General features: G+C 37.4%; 1 protein-coding gene across 1 annotated transcript in view; it reads right to left on the reverse strand.

Annotated features, from left to right (window-relative positions):
- AQR (aquarius intron-binding spliceosomal factor) overlaps positions 1 to 22,587 on the reverse strand; it is a 55,356-nt gene extending 32,769 nt beyond the window's left edge. Inside the window, exons 1-18 of the mRNA XM_080596150.1 lie at positions 21,309 to 22,587; positions 20,396 to 20,452; positions 19,236 to 19,276; positions 18,193 to 18,228; positions 16,362 to 16,482; positions 14,894 to 15,034; positions 12,806 to 12,874; positions 12,174 to 12,274; positions 11,399 to 11,475; positions 9,983 to 10,047; positions 8,790 to 8,906; positions 7,720 to 7,833; positions 6,827 to 6,930; positions 6,255 to 6,357; positions 5,104 to 5,224; positions 2,915 to 3,056; positions 2,017 to 2,195; positions 139 to 306 (exon numbers count right to left, since the gene is read on the reverse strand). Coding sequence (XP_080452276.1) covers positions 139 to 306; positions 2,017 to 2,195; positions 2,915 to 3,056; positions 5,104 to 5,224; positions 6,255 to 6,357; positions 6,827 to 6,930; positions 7,720 to 7,833; positions 8,790 to 8,906; positions 9,983 to 10,047; positions 11,399 to 11,475; positions 12,174 to 12,274; positions 12,806 to 12,874; positions 14,894 to 15,034; positions 16,362 to 16,482; positions 18,193 to 18,228; positions 19,236 to 19,276; positions 20,396 to 20,452; positions 21,309 to 21,722 — 2,170 coding nt within the window. The 5' untranslated portion in view covers positions 21,723 to 22,587. The remainder of the gene's footprint in view (positions 1 to 138; positions 307 to 2,016; positions 2,196 to 2,914; positions 3,057 to 5,103; positions 5,225 to 6,254; positions 6,358 to 6,826; positions 6,931 to 7,719; positions 7,834 to 8,789; positions 8,907 to 9,982; positions 10,048 to 11,398; positions 11,476 to 12,173; positions 12,275 to 12,805; positions 12,875 to 14,893; positions 15,035 to 16,361; positions 16,483 to 18,192; positions 18,229 to 19,235; positions 19,277 to 20,395; positions 20,453 to 21,308) is intronic.

Here is a 22,587-nt window from a genome sequence, read left to right on the forward strand (position 1 = left end):
ATATACTTTTTTTTTTTCCTCCAAGGAAGTGCTTTCAAATAATAATTCAGTCAGTGTTATTTACAAGAGAAGCAAGTTAATAATTAAAAACCAACAAAAGACAGACATATATTTCAAACAAGTTTTGGTGCATTATACCTTCTTCAATAACACGGCCTTTCTCATCCAGCATGCCTTGGATTTCACAGCCTCTGACATACACCAGGCCAGTTTGCTCAACAAAAGGTCGCCGTCGGTCAAACTTAGTGCCATAAGGTTGTGTGGGACGTACCGTAACCAAAAAACAGACATCGTGTTTACGTAGACCTGAGTCCAAAAAGGAATATTAAGTGAATTGATTGAATGCCATTTTCCTTTTCCATTCTTCAAATATATATACTTTAAAAAAAAACCACAAAAATCCACCTAGATCATAATGTATTCTGTTTCAAATTATCCCTTTAACTCAGAGGATAATGCACCATAGGAAATTGTCTTTTCCACTACTCTTACACACTAAAATCTGCTAGGACTTCAGACACAAGGAGAAGAAACTGACTGCTTTTTTCATGACAACACATTTCATATTCTGAGATTATTCTGCTCCAAATAATCTTATCTCAAAAGTAATGCACCATTAATCTCTTATTCTTGTTGCTTTCTTCTGGATTACTCTCAATTTTATTTTTTTTAACAACAATTTAAGTGTGGTGCCTAGAATGAGCATAAAATTCCAAAGTTACTTCAGTTATCTTCTTAGTAGGGTATAAGGTCATTTAACTAAGTTATTTGTTTTCCATGCTAAATTACAGTTTATAGAGCCCAATATGATTTGGTAGAGTGTTTTTCCCTCAGGAGTAGCATATTGTTGTGGAGTCACATTTGCTTTTGAACTATGATGAACTCTGACTTTTTCCCTCCTGCACAGCTACTGCCTAACAAGTTATTCTCCAAACATGCATTTGTGCAGTAAATTGTTCTTGTTTAATTTAATGTCTTCTATTCATCTCCGTTGAATTACACCTTACTTTTAAAAGGTCTTTTCTCCACTTCACCGTTGTGATTTTGAACACTAATCCTTTCTTCCAGTATACCTACCAATTCTCACGTATCTGAGAGATAAAATTTAGTAAACACACACTGTATTTCACTACAAAATTAACAGAAACTTTGCACAGCATTAAGATCACTGCAGAACTTCATTTTATAGACCTTCTTTATCTGAGGCAAGTACTTTCTCCTTATTCACCGGATGTTGTTTTCCAACTTTATGTAGTTTCATCAAGACCTTGTTATGCCAGACAATTAGTCATCAATTCTTCACCTCAGTCTTGATTCAGCAATAGTTTTCAATATTTGTTTTAAATACTACCTAGCTTAAAGCATTACTGCTTTTGATCTCTCAGAAACTGCTCTAGTGTTCAAAAGCAGGGGAGGAAGGATCTACCTACATTGGTAAAATAGATCCACAAGAAGGATATTAGCTGCTGGAATATTCCTGCAATCTAACAATATTCAGGACACGGTATGTTGCTGAATGCCAGAGTTTTACCATGATCAATTAAATAATCATAAATTAAAAAGAAAGGCATATTAAAAATAACTGGAAGAGAAAACATTGGAAAAACAAAATTACACTAGAGGCAAATATTGGCTTTTAGAAATACATAAACATAAAATTCCTTGGAGTTAATCCTATTAGCTAGTTTAATAAGGGGACAAAAAAATTTGTCTGAGTCATTTACCTACAGAACCTAACACTGAAGTGCTTAAAAGCATATACAATTCTGTTGAAGCAGAAGCAGGGTAAGAAATTACATTTCAATTTTACTGACAAATTTGGATCTATCTTAATCTTTGTTTCAGGAAAATCCCAATTTCTTGGGCTTGGAATTTGAATAACATACTTTTATATAGTGTATTAAGATGGACAAGTCTACCTCAGACACAGAACCCTTTTTACAATTAAAATTTAGGCAAAGGATATTTTGATAAGCATTTCTTTTAAGCATCTTATTTCAAAGAACCACACCGTACCTTCCCATTCATCTTTGATGCTATCTCGGACATTCAAATTAATTGTGACATCTGCTCGGACTCGCATAGGCCAATTTTCACCAATATTGGGCTTTGCAACCTCCACCACTGTGAAAGAGACAATGGGTTGTGCCATCCTAGCCCATCCACCAAAAACCACGCCTCCATATTCTGATAGCCTTAAAAAAAAGGAAAAAAAAAGACCAAATAGTTTTGTTAGTCATTATCTGATAACAGATTGAGTTTCTAAACTGTGAAACAGTCAACTCTAAGAAAGTAGAAGTCTTAATTTTACATGCTACTGAACTAGATTAACATTATCCTGCATTTTAGAATTGAAATATACCATGAACAGATTTATTTTTACATTTCAAGAAGCAAAGGCAACTTATGCTGGCATTATTAAAAAAAAAAAAAAAAGAAAATCAAAGTCAGAGAGAGAATAAGAAAAAGGGAAGATAACAAACAGCAAATAGTGAGCATAAGAGAGGCCATAACAAATGACCCTTTGAAATATAAAGAGGATCAAAGTGTGGCAGATGGTAGATTCAAGTATACTCAGTAACACATTTAATACACAAGAAGAACCGATGGTAGAGTTTCCATATTTCATGAAGTCAGAAATGCTCAGTTCAGTACTTTTATGTTATATTGTTAACACAACAAGGGTTGGTCGTTAACATCCAACATATGTTCTTAACACATCAGGTATACGTATTCATGTACTCTTGCAACATCATCTCACAGGATGGCAACATCTTGTGGAAGAAGTTAATACAAAACATATGTATTTAGTACGCACACAACATCAGTTATTCATTCTCAAAGGCACTTTGATTACAACTGAAGTTGAGCTGCACCACTTTATAAATATTTTGCATCAGTTGATAAATATTACCATGGTTTCATCCTACTGACACTGTCTTCAATATCCTGTCTGATCTCGTAGGTGGACTCTAAGCGGAAGAGATTGAAGTTCCTTAGCAGGTAATCATGAAGAGTCAAAAACTGTAGATTCAGTTTGGGAAGTGCAAGACAGCCTAAGGTGGATAGAGATGGTAGGGAAGAGGTATTTGATGGGCAAAGAAAAAGAACATGAATTAATATATTGGTTCTACATATTCATAAACATATTATAATGCACTATAACTGCTGGAGTTATCCTAGGAGATTCTAAGAACTTCTCTTTTTAAGAATATACTTCACTAAAAAAGTATACATTTTTCTCCTTCCCTCCCCCAGATTTTCGGGTTTTCTCTAGATGAACCTGCACACGATTAAAGGAATTTTCATCCTTCTGGCAGTAATACAGGGGACTATTAAAGGACTGAATCTTTTGCAGTTTTCAGACTCCCATGAAAATGACTTTATAAAAACCAAAACAAACAAGCAAAAAAAAACCAAACGTAGGGTAAAGTAATTGTACTTTGCAATTCAAAAACAAAACCAGCATTAAAAAGAATTTTAAAGGCTCATTTACTAGTGAACAATGCATTATCCAGCAATTCTCTGACTCCAATCCTTTATGTTTATTACAAACCACAAAAATCATTAACGTAGACAAAAATTTTAAGCCAAGAAATCCATTTTTAATAAACAACTTTTCTCAAAAGTTTGTTACTGATTATAGGTTTTTCAATGAGAATGAAGACACAGGAAAATTAGGTTTAACTCAAAGAGTATCAAAACTCCTAGACGAGTCCACATAACTACTTGCATACCCTTAAGGTAGTCTTAGATGTGAATCTGCCATAATAAATATTGTTAAATGTTACTTATTTATCATTACTGGACTACTCTTCCAGTTTGACACCTGTGCTTAACACCTGTGAAAGCATCAGGCATTTGTAACATGCAATATTATCCTTGAAACCAGTACTACACACTGGCTTTCACATGCGCTGAGATACACTGGCAGTAAAGAAAGGCGACAGAACACAATTTCTATTCTGGAAAGCCACATGGTGATAAAATACTTTAACACATTTCCCAACATCAAGTAACAAGCCCTGTCCTGTAAAGCTAGTTATATGCACAAAGGGCAGGGCCTGAAGCAACTCCTCTTATGGCTGCACAGCATTTATCAGACACATACTCTTCTCTCCCATTTTATTTATTCATTTTAAACAAAAGAGAACAACAATCCTTTTTCTCAGGCTAAATTAGTCTTCTCTGAGTTTTAGACAAAAAGAATTTTGCTGCTTTAAAGACCACAGAAAAGAAACATCTCTTCTCGGGCAGATATATAAATGGTATTTGTATCATATATGTATGCAAAAGATCCTTTGTTGTCCATAAACCTACGTTACCTAAAGTGGTTAAGATTCAAATGTCTATCTTTCTAATCATCATTGGTGCTTCGTGGAGAAATCACCCCTCTAAACTTTGTCTGCTTAATAAAATTTATTAAGTCTTATATCCACGCAAAAAGACCACCAGAAATATACTTTGCACTAGTCTTTGAGGACATATAGAGTAATTTGAAACTTTCATGTTCCAGATTCCAATTTTTACAATTCTCATGAAAATTCTCACAATTCGCTTTAATATTTTCAGCATAAGATTTTAAAAAACACAAGTCTTTTAAAAGAACTATACAAAAATACATGTGTCATGTTTAAAATTATGTAATTCCTTCCTTGCAACACCTGCAGTTTGCTTCCTTGTTCATGAGCACATTGAGCAAGACCACTGGGTTTTGAATTTAGAATGCATACAACTATCTTTCACTGACTATATGTACACTTCTGCAGACAACTGATTTTCTGCTGCATATTTACAACCTGTTTCACCTCACTGTAACTATCTGGTGGTATAGTGTATTTGTTGCCCAGATTACAGGTAGAGAATTGGCTTTACGTGAACACAAACTCTTGGATTTTTTTTAAATATACTATTTATTCACTAACTAATTTCATGTCAGAGTTCTTGAGTCACAACTCAAAAATCTGAAAGCTGACCCTTCGCTAAGATACTGAAATGTGCCAATTGCTGCCTAAATTCTGAAGACAGGATAAGCACAGATATCAGAACTGCTTTTTAGAGCATTTACTGCCCTGTTCCGCCTTTACAGAACGCTTATCATACCTTCTCCGGAATAATATTCAGTTGGGACAATATTTTCATCCCAAATAATCTTCTCTGTGGGATACAGAGGCATCTGGTTGAGTTGCTGAATTTGAGATATTCGTCTCTCATGACGGGAAACCTAAAGGATGCATTTAGAACATTTAAAAGTCAAAAACAGAACAATAAAGCTATCTTTGAAACACTAGTATTAATCCACAAGAACGCTGGTGGTCACTAGCCATTTCCTCTGTTTTATTTTTTTTTTCCGATTAAATATAACTAAATCCATACAATTTCATTGAAAGATGAAAAAAACATACTCCAACTATCAATCACGGCTCTGGAATCAAACAGTCATCTGATGAAAAATGGCACAACAGAACTGAAAATATTCAGTGAATACTTAGCAGAGAATCCACTTTAAATGAATTTAAAAAAAAAAAATATATATATATTTAGCATTAATCCCATGTTCACATGTTCAACAGCTAACTGTAGCACTGCTCATCCAGCAATAGCTAGTCTTAATGCCCTCAGGGAGAAAAAAAAATCGATTCAATATTACTACACTGTCAGCTAAACAAATATCTCTTCATAGTATCAGTATGCATCATATTCCTACCACCTAATACTCAGAAAATCATATAAACATTTTTTGAAGGAAACAACAACCACAAAAAAAGTTATGAAAGATATTGAAAACAAATATGCCTTTCTAATATTGATACTAATATCAATATTAGACACCTACAGTAACTGTTAATACACTGAATATTCAAAAATAAAAATCATGTGCATGAAATGGTATTACAAATAGGTTTGGGAAACCAAACAGATACTGAGCAGCTAGATTTACTTTAGCATTTTTTGTTTTTAAAAGAGAAAAACGGTGACTATATAAATAACTTTTCTGGAAGAACCCAAAACTGTTGCTGGGCTCTGCTTATTGACCTTTACAATTATGCCAAATATACATATACTAATTTCTTAGGAAAACTACTTTTATACATTAACATTTCCAAATATTTAATTTATATGGTTTTAAACCCCATCTTAGTATCTAATTTACTGTTATAACACTGCTGTGGTTCACAGGCGGTTTAACAAAAGGTGCTAAATAGCTACTTTACTACAGTGTAGTTGCTAAATTATATGAATGATAGTTTTACCAGCAGCTCTAGCAGAAAATCCTTCTCATAGCTAGTGTCATTCCCTTCAGGAAGAGGAGGCAGTAAGCAGAGGTATGATGCCACCTGGTGGAGTGTGTTTGAGCTGCATAGTAGAAGATGAAGAAGCTTTAGTCACAAATACTGAAACCTGTGAAAAACAGGTTATGGGTATCTTTTTTTTTTTTAAAGTACAACTATGAAATTTCATCAGAGTAAAAAAAGCTAAATTAAAATAAATGTAGCAGTAATTACCTTATAGTAAGTTACCTTTAATTTTTTAAAAAAGCAGCTAGCTATTTTCCAGGAAATTAATACTTTTTCCACATATAGAAAAAATGAAAAGGTTATTTTTCTTACAGTGGAATTCTGAGAGTTCACTACTAATTTCTACTAGTGGACCCAAGCTCTCTATTTCTCCCTATTTCAACACATGTAAAGACTCCAAAAAATGAAGAAATATGAATTGGTCTTACTAACATGAGGAGTCATACAGGAATATAGAAATTTGTTAAATTAAAAAACTGAGAAGAAAAAACATCAGTTTTATGTCAAATTTCATTATGATACGTTACCTGAGGGGTCCGAATAACTTCACCAGTGAATCACGAGTATCTACTGCAGCTACATTTGAGAGTGCGAAGTCATATAACTCTGGGAAATGTGCAAATGCTGTTCTCTACAAAAAAATCCAACCCCCAAAAACTGAATGTAAGCACATTAATGAAGCAATTAAACAACAATCTAAATATTTGCACAAAACAATTGTTTCTTCTGATTCATAACACAGAGTACCCTGTGGATAATTTCAGACTAGAAATAAAAAAACAGGTGAAATCTCCGTTTTTCTGAGCACCACCTATTTATTACTCCTGGACTTCTGATATACTGTCTGATACACCGCCTATCAGCATTTGTTCTGTCATAAAAATAAAAACATAAAGGGACAGACACGTAGCCTTGCTGACAACTAAGAAAAACAAGGAACAAATTTATTTTAACCATGCTTCCTTAAATTTTGTTGTCAAAAGTGATGTGAAAAACTCTGATAAATGTAACTTTCCTTATATGAGTACAGGTAACGTGAATCTTTATTTTCTATCTCTTATGTAGAAGGAACCACTATTGCTATCATGTGTGGACTGAACTTGAAGAAATGGTACCACCTACTGCATAACCATAAATCAGGTTCCTACTGCACTGAATGTTCACTTCTGAACAGATTTAATGGGAGCAGTTCACCTTAACTTAAAAACATCAAAAGTGGTGGTGTTTTGCTAGAGCGTTTTATTTAGTCTTAGTCACATACATCAACTGAAGTCTTCCATATAGCAGAGAAAGTCAAATTATAACTATTCCTGAAACTCAACATGAAAATTAAGGGGTTTGCTTTGGGAAATAGCCTAATTTGTACATAGAAGAGTTATAACAGCAAAAGTACCTCCATTCACGCCCCTAAACACTTTACCTGTAAAGAAGTAATTCTATCATAGTGAATTGTCGTCATCTCATTCTCTGTCAAAGCATTTCCAGTCTGATCATTGATTTCAAAGCCAGTGTAGAATTTAAGCATATCTAAAAGCTGAGACGTCGTGCATACAAGTTAGTGGATTAACAATAAGAGATACTCTATCACAAACAAAGAAAACATCATTTAACACAACAAATCTGGGCACCATGCACAAGCAAGAGTTTATCAGAGTACTTAAAGAAACAGACCATCTAAATCTGGTATCTAAATTTGGCTGATGCACAAAATAATTCTGGTAGGTATCTCATCAAGCCATAGAAACTACAGCACAGACCACAGCCAAAGTTGTTTCTTCTACAAATCAGTATTAGAAACTAAGCATGCTACATTGACCTAGCCAGAGGTTCACTGAGACACTGAATTCAACTTCTGGCTTGCTGGTATCAAAAGGGAGAGGTCTTGCTTCACTCCTGCCATCTCTGATGCCAGCCCTGGAATTCATCCTAATTTGCAATGATTTTCTTCTTCCAAATTACATATTGTCTATCAGATGTGTTGCTGGCTTTCTGTTTCATCAACAATGACCCTCAGAGAAACTGAACACATGCCAGAGACAGGGGACAGTAAGCCTCAAGAAAAGCAGCTGAGAAGCAGAAAGGAAGAGATCTTCAGATCCTTAGCAATATACTGTCTATGACTGAGTAAACTCAAGGACAGTAGTGAATAACAGCCGCACTGTAGAATTGTCAGAGGTCAAAATGAAGGAGAGAATGCACTGGTGACATGACTTCTGTTATACATGGGGTAAAGCAAGCCGTTAGTTCGACTGCTTTCTGGATTGTACTTTTCAAAACTGCTGAAAAACAGCCAGAAACGTAAAAACAGATGCACACAGATACAGATGAGAAAGGACTACTATCTGAAGGATTTAAATAAACATATAATTTGCATCCATCAGAAATATTCATAAAAACCTATGTTAACAATCAAACATAAAATACAGCAATTGCAATATTCAGAGTCGCATCAGAATGAAAGAAGTTATTTTCAACAACTTCCTATTTCACCTGGCAGAAGAGATGACCTTCCTTCTCTCTCTTGGCAAGACTAGATAGGTAACAGTGAACAACAAGATGGGAGTCATCCAACACTGTGTTAAACCAGCGTCGTGTAGGAAGCAAAGCCTGTGGCAAACAATCTCACATTAATACAAGCAGTTCTTCAAAATTTAAGAAATCTTAGTTTCTGAAATCTCCACTTCAATAAAGCAGATCAAGGTAGATTGCTGCACAGTTATTTTCATATCTAATACCCTAACAGAGGTCTTCATATTAAAGGAGCATTTACCTGTGCAAAGACACTGGTTTTTATGTGGGTAGGCTGCTATGAACACTGACATTTATAGGTCTGGTAGCATGGCACAAGCTCATCACAAGGCAGATTGCTCCTACTAACAATAAAACTAAATTAATTACAGCAATTGTTCTACTACTAAGTGTCTGTATAATCATTGTGTATTACATGATACATCAAACTGCTGCAATATTGTTTTAAATGTGTGCATTCTACACTCGTTTCAGTCACTGCTGCTTCAGCAAATTCTGTCTTATTCCAAAATGTCTTCTAAAGCTTAAATTATTTTAAATAAATTGTTACTGTGTGAAGTGGTGTCATTTAATGTTTTACTTTTAATTCTGGTACCATGAAGCTTAAAGTTGTCCCATTTTCTCAGTACCTGCAGATACAAAACCTCACTTGGCCTCCTCATATTATTCTGTAACAAAACTAAATCACCAAAACTGTTTCCTGTAAATAATGAGTTCTAGTCAAATAAAAATAACTTGTATTTCAGAACTACAGATGCCTTCTGGTATTATAATATGCAACACAGAAGATATTTTAAATAGCCTATCATGCTGTGGGAGGCACACTCCCAGATTAATCCTAATGGATTAAAGTCTCACACATTTTCCTCAATTGCTGGAATTATTACTAGTATTCCCATTAACAGTCTTCAGAGAACAATTTAGGATCCTAGATTTCTCTAATAGTTTATTTGATTTATAAACATTGTCAGTTCTCAATGTAGCTCCACTGTTACAACCTCCTAGTTACAGATGCAAAACCGCTATTAAGCAACCATAATATGCACAGCTGTGATATAACTGCCCGTTAATTGGAATAAGGCTAAAGTGACAATTTTATGCATATAAAAGCTAGGAAAGTATACCTGGAAACAGGCTGAAACAACTTAACTTACCTCAAGATCTATCATGAGTTCAATGAATCGCTCACAATAATGAACTTTGTCCATAGAAATAGGACCTAGATAGAAATAAAAATCTTTGTAATTGACACACAACACAATATGCTTATATTTGAACTATTTTTTAAAAATATATTAAATGTTGCTAATACACAATATTAATACAGTATCACCTTCTAACGAGATTAGAAAACTAACTAGTACGTTCTTCTCTTTTTCAGAAACAATCCTTTCCTTCACTACAAACTAGAAGATTTTTGGATATAAAAAAAATAATGAAACCAGACTTTTAGAAGGGAATTTATTAAACCTCCAAACTCAACTATTTTGTGATCTTGTGAAAACACTTAAATGAAGGGCTTAATAAATTAGTGTGAAAGTGAGATTGGTGTTAAGATTTTCTTCAAACGAAGCAGAGTCAGATGAGCCATCTTAGATCTAAAAAGGAACAAAAAATGATCTAGAAAGTGGTACTTTTACCAGTATCTTACCCATTTTACATTGAAACTTCACCAGATAAAGCATCAATGGCTACATTGCACAATGTCAAAAGCAGCATGTATAGTCTAGGTGGACTGCTGAAGAGCTTTTAAGATCAAGTCAAAACACAAAACCAAATCTGCTTTAATGAACACCTATTTCCTAAAGCCCTCAGCGTAACTGTTAATGTCTTTGTAAGACTGATCTTCGCACAACTGGGAAGATGGAGGGGTTAGGTATCATTTTTGAGGAAGTCCTAATACACAGAAATTCCCTTACAGCTCACGAAAACTTACAGCAAACTTCAGCTCTCAAAAGCAAAAGCAGAACTTTGAGAAGTGATTTCACCCAAATAGTGTTGTGCTTGGAGTACAATAAGCTTTTTTTTTTTTTTGTCAAAAGGCTAATGCCTTCCTGTAGAAACATTTTTCCTTTCTAAATCAGGCAAGCATGTAATTTTGCTTGTCACAACGATTTATAAATCAAGAGCAGTCAAATCTTACAGAATTTCACTTCACTTAGCTTTTTGTTCTCACCACAGATCAACAGTAGTGACAGGATATCGTCTTATGATATGCATTTATAACATCTGTTTAACAGGACATCTAAGTATGCACTTAAATGCTTTAATGCTGTAAGGGTATAAGCACGCAATGAAGAATATCACTTTCCCAAAATATATTTTTTAAGTCCATACTGAAAAGAAGTAGAGGAGGTTTAAGGTAGCTTTCTGCTATTTCATTTTTAAAGCATATTAAAATTTGAATACTAATTTTGACATGAAACTGACGCAGACAGTCTTTCACTGAAACCCTATATAAATAAGGTCTCCAACATCAGGTTGGTATCCTAAGGAGTAGTTGCTTTTCAACAAGAGAAATATTTAAGGCTGATTATCAGATTACAAAATAACAAAAGAACCACAGTTACCTGTGACAGGTATCGATTTCAGCACAGAAATAAATTTCTGAATGAGCTGTGAAAGAAATCTTCTCTCCCGATATGCTCTAAAATCAGACGTACGACAAAAGTATTAACACTTCTGAAAAGCAGACTAGAAGTACGTCTTATCTTTCATTAATACAAAATTAGCTGCTTTAATATTTGAATAATGGTAAGTTTGCTTGAAGCCATACCTAAACTGTTTAGATGATAACTTTTCTCCTTTCATTTGGGCAGACAGATTAGCAGAATCTGTATTTTTAACTTCCAGCACAAAATTGATTAACAAGCCATGCTTCTACTGTGTAAAAGAGAAGTAGGCTACCACCTATGCTTTACCACATGGTAACACAAAAAGTATTGGAACACTTATCTTTGTTAAGATACACGTAAGTTTATTCACACACTTTAACAGCTGTTCAAGTAAGAGCTAAATCCTTGCTGAAGGTCATGAAAAATACATGAGTAACTATATGGATATTCTCATACAGTTCTCACCTTATAGCTCTAAAATTTGGAATCATAAATTCACTGATCAAATAAAATGTTAAGTTAAAATATTATTTTGTATAAAGACTACTGGAAAACAAAAGTTTCCAGGAGACCACACATGATCAATCCTTATTTGAAATCTTTAGAGGCTTCAGTTTATTTGTTTTTATACTATACATTTTATTATTACAATAACTTCACTTAGCTGAATTATGATGAGTTCATTAAGGGTTTTGGCTTTAACAAGAAAAAAAAGATTTCTGTAACATACTGCATTCTTGCCTCTTCATTCATTTTCTCATCATTTTTCTTAATGAGATTCCAGAATTTTCTTAGTTTTGGTGTCTTTTTCAGCTCTTGTTCCAGTCGTTTCTGAAAAGGTAAAATGGTATTAATTCACCAAGAATTAAGAACTCCCCCGTTTTTGCAAGGGAAGTAAGTATTGAGAGACTCAATAATTCCAAGTACTAATTCTGAGAAATATCCATAGAAATCGCTGATACATATCCGCACAGTGCAACTAGTTAATCCAGTCCCACCGCATTTATCATTCTCAGTTGTCTTTTTGGTATTATTCCTCCCTTTCCTATTCCTGTGTTTTCTGTTCCCACACAGCAGGCATATTTCCCAGTCCCAGTGTTCTCATGGCCTTGTCTACAAATTATAGCTCAGAAATGCTATAAGCATCAAAGCTTTGTTTTATGAAAAAAAACAATTACAAATGAACAATACAATTACAAGGAAATTTATAGCAAACGGGAAAGGGAGTTTTACCAAAAATATAATTCCACAGCAATGTAGGTAGCTTCATACATGAGACAAGTAACTGTCACTACACAATTCACACCCCAGGACTCCCACACTGCCTAGAAGATCACTGCCAGTTTACAGTGTTATGCTTACAGGTTGTAGAGCCATCCACATTGGTAAGGAAATGAGCTGTTGCACCTGGCTTCTGATCAAATCCACTTCCTGTTAGAAAGTCAGAGACATAAAAAGTGTTTTTAAGAGCTCTTATATTTTCTCATGTGCCAGTCTTGCAAGTATATTCTTACGAAGTGCATCAATGGACTTTACCATCAAAGTATATGTATGTTGCAATATTATATTTCACAATCTCCTAACAAGAAACTACACAGTATCTCTCCCTGGTAACACTTAAAATTGTTGATGACTTTCTCATTTTAGGTTCTTTTCACGGATTCTGTCAACTCTTAATACTTTGTGAGGGGCTTTATCCAGGTAAGTATTTTAGGATAGAAGCTGAGAACTGATGTTATTTCTTCAGTCATTTCTTGCCCTTCAACTGAGTTTTCTTACTATGCTTTCTTTTTACTCAATTCTTTTTAAAATCTATTCTAGAGGTCTTGGTAAGCCCCTCAATTATCAAATTTCTCCCACTTCAACATTCTTCTAATTCTAAAATAACTGATTTCTCTGTAATTCAATGCTCTTTCTCCAACTCTGCCTGTGATCTGCATCCACAAAGTTTGGCTTTTTTCCTTAACTACTGAAGAATCATAGAATCATTAAGGTTGGAAAAGACCTTCAAGATCATCTGACCCAACCATCACCCTACCACCAATGTCACCCACTAAACCATGTCCCTAAGCACCCGGTCCAACCCTTCCTTAAACACCCCCAGGGACGGTGACACCACCACCTCCCTGGGCAACCTGTTCCAATGCCTGACTACTCTTTCTGAGAAGAAATGTCTCCTATTTCCAACCTAACACCCACCCCCACCACGCAACTTGAGGCCATTCCCTCTAGTGCTATCACTAAGGTACCTGTGAGAAGAGTCCAACCCCCAGCTCCCTACACGTTCCTTTCAGGTAGCTGTAGAGAGCAATAAGGTCTCCCTTGAGCCTCCTCTTCTCCAGACTAAACAACCCCAGTTAACTCAGCCGCTCCTCACAGGACTTGTGTTCCAGGCCCTTCACCAGTTTCGTAGCCCTTTTCTGGGCACATTCCAGGGCCTAACTTCCACCAACATCTTAAATATATCCTCATGGACAAATATTCCATATTCAGCATTCTGGAACTTCACACTTTGGTGCTCCCTATTTAAAACATCACTGTGACTATCCTGTTCTTCGCCTCACAAAGTGTAGCTTCTAATAGAAGTATGCTTTTGCAAGTACATTTATACCAGCTTACATACTGTGTTTTATGAGAAGTGTCCTGCAGACAGCACTACATAGAGTCACTATCAAACTCTCCTTAAAAAGGAAGATTAATAAACTAGACACGTGAGGGTTATGATGATTACTGGCTCCAATAATCATCCCTAATTCCAAAATCAAATCATGCACTTCCTCAATTGTTTTGTGAGACACTATTTAGTTCTTTGCTTGTGCAAACCCTGATTTTGACCGATATATCCTATATCTAATACAAAAGTCCAGTTACAAAAGAGGTAACAGTACCATGTCTCATATAAAATACTTTTATTTTACTCTCCACAATTGCAAACTAGGATCAACAACTGTGCCCAGTTTTTACTATAGACTGAGAACACAATCTGGCCAAATGGTTTCTTTGGACTAACTCAAAAAATTGCAGCCAAATATTACTTAAAAACTAAATTCAAAAGTGAAAAAGTCTGCCGTCTGTCTCAACTGTTAATAAAAAACAATGGTTGCAATGTTGCGATTTTGCAACAAAACTAAAAAAGCACAGTAATAACGAATCTGCTTTTAAGGGTAAGCCACCGTTTTAAATATAAACATTTTTAAGCACAATTTGAAATATGTGTCTCTAAATTGCAGTAAGTTTCATTACTTCAAATTTTGAGTCTCTTACAATCTTGTGTCAACATAGATGTAGTGACAGAAACAAAGCAAGTGTTGAAAAGGGTAAAAGCCCTTCAGTGCCACCATCGTTTCTAAATGGAGATTTTGCTTTATCTGTCTCCTAAGGAATTACTAAAACTAAACTGCTGCTAACTCAGAATGGTGTAACCACAAGTATTAGTTGCTTTTAACATACCAAACTATTGAAGCAATGATCAAGGAAAAGCAGGAGGACTGTCTGTTCATGTAGAGAGAATTCACTGTCATTCTCAACCAGTGACGCTTCCAATATGCATTTGAAGAAGAAAGGAAAGTGTTCTGGCTTTTTTTTGAATGTCTAGGAATAAAAGAGAAAGTTGAGTCAAGGTGATACAAATTATTTCAATTTTCATTCACATAACATAGATTGAGACCTCCAGGTTTGTTTAAATCTGTAAAAGGAAGAAGGATTTATTTCCCTCTCTGTCATTTATTCTGAGCAGGCAGAACAAGCAAAACACTTGATATCCTCTAACAATATCCTCCTGATTAGGGAACCCCAATATACAGGAGAGCTTAGAGGAACTACTGCATTCTGCTTGACCTCTAACACAGGTGATGCATAGGACAAACCGAACAAGAAGAGCAAGTGGAGTGGATTGTGTTGTGGAAATGCTCAACTGATGATCACACAGTATTATTGTAAAATGACACAGGTTAGAACAATTCCTTTAGACCCACAGAATTGGTAGATTTTAGCCAAAACTATGGCAGCTGTTTAGTGATCTAACTAAAATGAGCACCTAAAAACAACAAAGATTAACTACAGTTGTGGAACTTGCATTCAACTGCCTCAGACGGAAAAAGATAGTGAGTAACTGTGGCAACAGTTTCTTTAAAAGGGCGGCCACGTACCAAATAATGAATTTAACTAAACTGCTTGGATGGTGATGTGCACCTGTCACTTTGCTTCTAGCACGTACGCCAAAGCAAAATAGAAGACACAGACATCACATGCATAAGTTATTAATCCTTTGTGTTTTGCCAGCACTGAAGTGATAGCACAACTACCAGAGTAAGTGTGCTTCTAAAGCGATGCTTGCATAGAATTTCTAAGTAGGCTCACGTCATTGAGACATCCTGTGAGAACTGGACTATTTGTAGAAACAACACATTATTTCTGAACCTACTACTACACAAAACAGTATAAATAGAAGCAGAATAAGAGATTACTTCAGGATAAAATTTCATGCAGAAAAGCTACAAAACCATATTCACAGGTTTTAAACAAGACAGTATTAGTTAAAATGTCAGATTTCCAGTGGTGCCTTCTTATACCCACAGATATCAAAATCCTCTCTTTTCTTTCATTATCAGAGAAATAACTTCTCTGCAAATGCCAGACTTGTTGAGTGCCAAAAAAGCAAATGCTGCTGATGTAAAAGCATCATGCAACAGAACAAAAGACTCATGCACCGAAAAGAATCAGCTGATCTTCCATCCATCCCCTGCCTTCTCAGGAAAAGAACACACACTTTAAAATACCATACGAGACATTCCAGCTGAGCTACCATTTACTTTTAACACTACAAGATTTGCTACCTTCTGTCAGTGTAAGTGAGCACACTGCAGAAGCTGCAACTTGTGGATAAAAGTCAATTCTAGCTGTAATTGTAATTGGTTACCTCCCACGCAGGGACATTCTCTCTGAACTTCTCATTCACCATACAGCAGATTGACATTAAATATGCCTTACTGGACACCTCTGGAGAATAATTCATCCATAGGTAATTTTCAAGGTACTGGCTGTGAAGAGACAAAGAATATTTCATTAGTTGCTGCCACCCACATAATCTGTCACTCATGTGAAAAAGCAGTTATCCGCAGGGTTGGGTTTTTTTCTTTTTGCCATCTTTGTAGTTTGTGAATAGTTCCTGAAGTTACTTCTCATCTAGGTCACTGCAGCAGAACTTGTTAATGGCAAACTCAGATAACTGCTATAAGAGACAGATGAGTTCTCATCAGGAAGAAACACCACCCAAGGGGGATTTCAAATGTGCTAAGTAACCACAGCTCAATGCAAAGTCAGAACAAGAATTCATACTGATTTTCCAGAAGGAAAAAACAAAACCTAGCTAAAGAATGTCACTTACAGCACTTCCTAGCATAAGATGCAAAAGACAACTACTGTACAACGCTATTTGTATTATTAAACACCTCTTACTATATAAGAAAATGGAATCATCCAGAGATTTTATGTTTGCAATCATCAAATAAAGGTAGTAAATATATATATAAATATATATATATATATAGTGTGACTAAAAATCTTTAATATTATGGGAGAGATCAAGTGATTTCAAGAAAGTAGGAAAAATTACTGGACACTGGGAAATAGCAGCTTCCTAGCAACATGCATTTCTTCTTCATTAACATGGCACATTTCTCACAGAAGAAACTCTTAAAATTACAGCTTAGAGATGAGAGGCAATTTGGACACACAACTGTCTCCCTCTTCTAACTACCTACTGAAGCTACACACGATAGCTTCTCCCGAGGAGGCACTCTAAATTAATCCTTTTCAACAGTGTACTTGCACCCTGTGCCATCAGAAAGTCTTGTTTCTTCCCAGTCCAGTTGTTCACCCGCTCTCCTATTAATGCCAGCTCTAACATTCTTTTTGCCCTTCATGAGACAATCCAGTTTTACTTATATACTTTTCCCACAGCTTACTTTTTTTTTGATGTCTTGTAGTAAGCTACTTCAATCACTTCAGGTAAGACAAGTACCAGAGACAGTGGGGAAAAAAGAAGCAGCAAGGGCTTGTATGTAGCCAGAACCGGAAGACTCAGTAAGGCTGAGACAAGAATTGACACTTTCTGGGGGCTCAGCCAGAATGCATAGCATCAAATAGAGCAGCTGAGATAACTTCAGAGGCATATTCAAGATGGAACATATACTGCTTCCCAAGAGCTTGAATCTGCCAACAGTAGGGGAAGAAAATCCCCCAAATCCAGAGAGAATTCCATACTTCATTTTCGCCCAGGCATCTCAATAAACTTCAATACATTTTATTAATAATAATTTAAAAAAAGTAACACCCCCAAGTGAGGATAAACATATGTGAGCAAGAATGGAGAACAGGAAAATCTTATGTATGAGAAGGCAAGAGAACTTAAGGGACAGATGAGGAAAGAAGAAAAAAATAGAAAAATGACTTACAGGACAAATGGCAGTAGATGGGGCTATACACCAGAAAGTACTTAAGTTACATTACAAGCCGATAACATTAAGAATGTTCACAGAAAGGATTAAAACGCTAACTCCACGGTTATTATATTTATCCTAAAATTCAACTCTCCTCATTCAATTTTCCTATTTATGCAATTCAAGGCTTTAGTAAGAGGGAGCAAATTAGTATGCCACCTTCAAGCAGATTCACTGTTCTGCATTTGTTTCTCATCTTTATGAGTTCCTACAGAAAAACAACTTAAAATTTCACTCAGTTTAGCTTACCTGAATTCAAGAAGCATTATCTTTCTAATAGCAAACCTAAAAAAGGAAAAAAAATAATCAATTAACACAGAAAAGAAAGCCTTCCATGCACATCTTAGCTTAGCTATTCCCCCCCCCCCACACTCTGTTATATAATAAAACCTGTTGAAGCATCTAGAAGGTATCTTTCCCCCCCACACACACACATTTCTAGGCAACAGCAATCACTGGAATAATGTGCTTAACTGCTATAACATTGTGAAAGCTAAAGTTCATGTAGGATCATTAAGTAACCAACGAATTTACATTAAAAAAATATATCTAGATTTCTCTTTAAGTATGAAGACACCACTTCCAACAGTCTTGAAGATATTAAATTGCTGGAAGCTGACAGAGTATTCTGGAAAACTACAACTATATATTTATTCAGTTTGTAATGGTATCACTTCTCAGTCAATGGAACTGCAAGCTTGCTCTGATTCTTCGTGGCAATTTTTTGATGACTTTCATAAAGCAATCACAAATAGGATTCTCTCCAGAATTCAAACTTCTTCTGAAGAGATCCAAATAGCTTTGGTTACTACTCTAATACACAAAGCTGTAGAAAACAGTTTATCTAGATTATTTTGTCTCCATCATCTAACGTTAAAACTTACTGAAATGAGACTCTCCCTGGTTAAAATAATTAGGAAAAAAGCAAAAAGCTAAAGGCACCACAATCCTTAATTGATTTTTTTCTTTACATACCTTGGTGACAAAGGAGGGACCAGCCTTCTATAACCGTCACAACACAAAACTAACACAAATCACAACATACTGAGAGATCAAGGAACCAAGCAATATTACATCCAACCCTCATATTCAAGGAGCATAAGCTCATGAGCTTTCTTTTTGCCACACTCAGACTTTGAAAAAAATACAAGGATTAAATTACTAGAATGAAATTGAGCCATCTTCACCTGCTTTGAACATGTTAGTATATTTCAAAGCATTCTATGGAACATTAGAAACAACTGCAACAATGATGGAATGCTAGTCTATATGAAAGTGACTAGTATACTTACTTTGACTTGACAATTTCTTTTGTATATACATCTTCAATGACCTACGGGAAAGAATAATTCAAAAAGTTTATACTTCATGAAATGGTTAAAAATGCATTAAGATGTTCAATGCGCTCAAAGTTACTCTGTATTAGTTACTCTCTGCTTAGTACTATTTGATGAAATACATCATAACAACTAAGTCTCAGCTCTGGTGAGACCAAAACCTTCACAGACATGCATTTCTGACAAAGAAAATGAATCAACTTAGGGAAAAAAATAGCACCTAATGATACAGAATTGATAGGACCTTAATTCAAGTTACTCAGAAGAAACAACCTACGTCTCACTGAGAGTTTATGTAAAAGTCAAACAGATATGCAAGCCTTATTATTGTTGGTTTACTGTTGAATTTAAGGAACACCCTTTGAAGAGTCAAATCGGTTTCAACCCAGTCATCAGTTGTCACTGTTTCTTTTAAATGACAACTAACCAGTTCCAGCCACTCCTACCCAGTTTTTACCGTAGGAATAAAATAATCTGTTCTATCTGCTGCAATACTCACTTTGACATCACATGACAAAGATCTGTAATTCAGCTGCTTATCTTCATCCTAGTTCTAACAATCGCAAGTACTACAAAAAGCAAGCAAACTGAGGCTGAAAATGGAGATATAGCTAAATAACCGCAAGAGAAAGAAACCTAATGTTGAAGGACCCTACACTACAGAAAACCATCACAAAACCAAACATATTAGGCCAAGCTTTAAACATTCAAAACACAGATATCCACCTGAACAGCACTCAGGTTGTCCACTCAAAACTCTCTGAAGAATTTTTAAGTATTACAGTTCAGTATTGCATGTATCTTTCATCCTCTGATTTTTAAGAGTATCTCCTCAAATATCTTTTACGCTCACAGGTTCTTCGCTAAAATAAACTGAACACATAGTACACAAAAAAAATGCACTGCTATTACATATCATCATAACAGTGCATACATTTATAAATTACAAATAAATAACAATCAGTTTATAACTACAGTGTGTTAAGTAACTGTTGACCTTTCAAACAGTCTCTCATATTCTTCTACAATATAGGCATCACCAGAGGTTAGCATGACAGAATATCATTGATCTTCATTCTTTCACACCCTGGCACAGTTCTGGTAGAAGTACTTACCTTTGAATCAAAGCACAACTTTTTCTTCACATGCGGAGCCCAGTATTTATTTGCTAACTGTATGAAAAAAGGAAAAAAAAGGTTAAAATATATATCTTGAGTTGTAATGACAGAACAGCTCTATAACAGATCCAATCCCCATGATTTCACTATTTTTTTGCTTAATTCCAGGTTATAACTACATGCACCAATGCTGTTTTTCCAACAGCAATGCTCTTCAACCACTGAAGGTTCTACGCCTAAATATTTTCTAACAGAAGCACAATACTCTGTAAGAGTTTCAGATGCAGACTGCTATATAATAAATGCTTTTTGTTGTTGTTGTTTTTGTTATGCTACCCCTAACACATCCCTCCGAAACACACCAGGATCTTTCAGTGGCTGCAAACCCCAGCCTGCAAGCCTCAGGCAGAGGCGAAGGCAGTGGGTCGGGGCCTAGCAGTGCCGCTGGAGCCGTCACTGCATCGCTACTGAGCTGCACTGCCAAGGCCTTCCCGGACCCCGTTATTCACGCTGTGGAGGAGGATGGAAAGCACAATTTCCAGGGCATGTATAGCCACTTTATGTGCCAGCTGCAAGGCACAGCCAGCCACTGTTTACATATTGCAACGGATCTGATTACTTTTACAGCGCTCTAGTCTGAACGCTTAGGGGCCTATGCTCTTCCGTGCGTGACACAGGCCCTCAAACACCTCCGTGGCTCAGGACAGTGCCCGGCCCTTCCCCCGCACCCGCGGCCTCCAGCCACGATTTGAACGAGGAGCTCGCACTGCCAGGCCGCGCGGCGGGGCCGGGCTCCCGAGCAGGGCCGACAGCGGCCGGGGCGGCCTCTCCAAGCCCCGGCCCGGCTCAGCCAGCCCGCGGGGACCCCCCCGGTCCCTCCATCCCCCCGGTCCCTCCTCGCCGTGCCCACCTGGGTGACGAACTCGGCGTTGATCTGCGACACGGTGGGCGCCACGATCTTCTTGGGCGGCGCGGAGGCCGCCGGCGCCGCCATCGCAGCACCCGCCGGGCAGCGCCCGCGTCTCTCCCTCCCCTGCCCTGCCCCGACCCGGTCCCGTTCCCGTTCCCGGCCCCGTGCCTCCGGGCGCCGAGGGGAGCGGAAGGCAGCGGCGGTACGGAGCGGTTCCGGGGCGCAGCGGCCGGCCGGGAGGGACGGAGGGAAGGAGGAAGGGATGCGGTGTCGCCACCTGCCGCGCCCTCCCGGCCCTGCAGCCCGCTCCCGGCCGGTGGCGGCGGGGCAGCGCCCCCCGGCGGGGGAGGGACGGGGCGCCTCGGAAGGGTCCCGGTCGTTCCCTTCGGGGGCGCGGCGTGGTCTGCCGGGCATCTCCGCCTCTTCCCTGGCCGTGTCAGCGGGTGCCTGTCCTCGTTCCCTTGCACCTAATGGTACGGGCAGCCTCTGTGGGGGAGCGCAGAGCTCCCCATCCTGTGCCCAGCTCTCTGCAGGGGCAGTGGCAGTTCCTCCCCGCCGCCGTGGTGCCACGGTCTGTCCTCACCGCCCTGGGCAGGGGCTCTTAGGGCCGCTACTGGGGCCAGCCCGGCACACCCCATGGCGCCCGCAGCCTAAGGGGAGGTGCACCCGGCAGGGCAGGCCGAGGTGGAGCCCGGCAGCCCACATGGCCCAGGGAACCAGGCGTGGAAAGCCTGAGCAATCCCGTTTTGTTTAGAGCAAAGGTGGCGGTCCAAACAGTGTACAGGAGGTACTATGGAAAGGACCTGTTCATATTAATGTCGGACAGCACCAGTATCCCAACACTGCTGCGTGTTCTGTTCGGTGTGTATGCCTATATACCTGTGGAGGAGAGGGGAGGCAAAGGTAAGAGAGAAAAACTACACGCTTACACAAGTCGGCAATTTGGTAATCATTTAGACCTGTTAGCAATTAGCTTACTCTATTTGGTACACAGATTAATTAGGGAGGAATTTAACAGAATCTCTAGAGAGGTTCCAGTGCTTTGTTTCTTTGCTCATTATCCAGCACCTGCCACTTGAGTACTTTAAACTTCCAGGCAGATATCATTGAAGTCTGTTTGAATATGACCTCCTTTGTTTTGATATCAAGGTGATCTCCATTTCATTTCTTCAAGCAGAGGTTAAACTAAATATTCTTTTTGAAGTTGAATTAGAATGTGCAATGGGAATGGAAAAAGTAATGACAGTGCCTTGAATAGGATCAGACAATGGCTGTATTC

Source organism: Anser brachyrhynchus, assembly GCF_964034855.1.
Source record: "Anser brachyrhynchus genome assembly, chromosome: 5".
Classification (NCBI taxonomy): Eukaryota; Metazoa; Chordata; class Aves; order Anseriformes; family Anatidae; genus Anser; species Anser brachyrhynchus.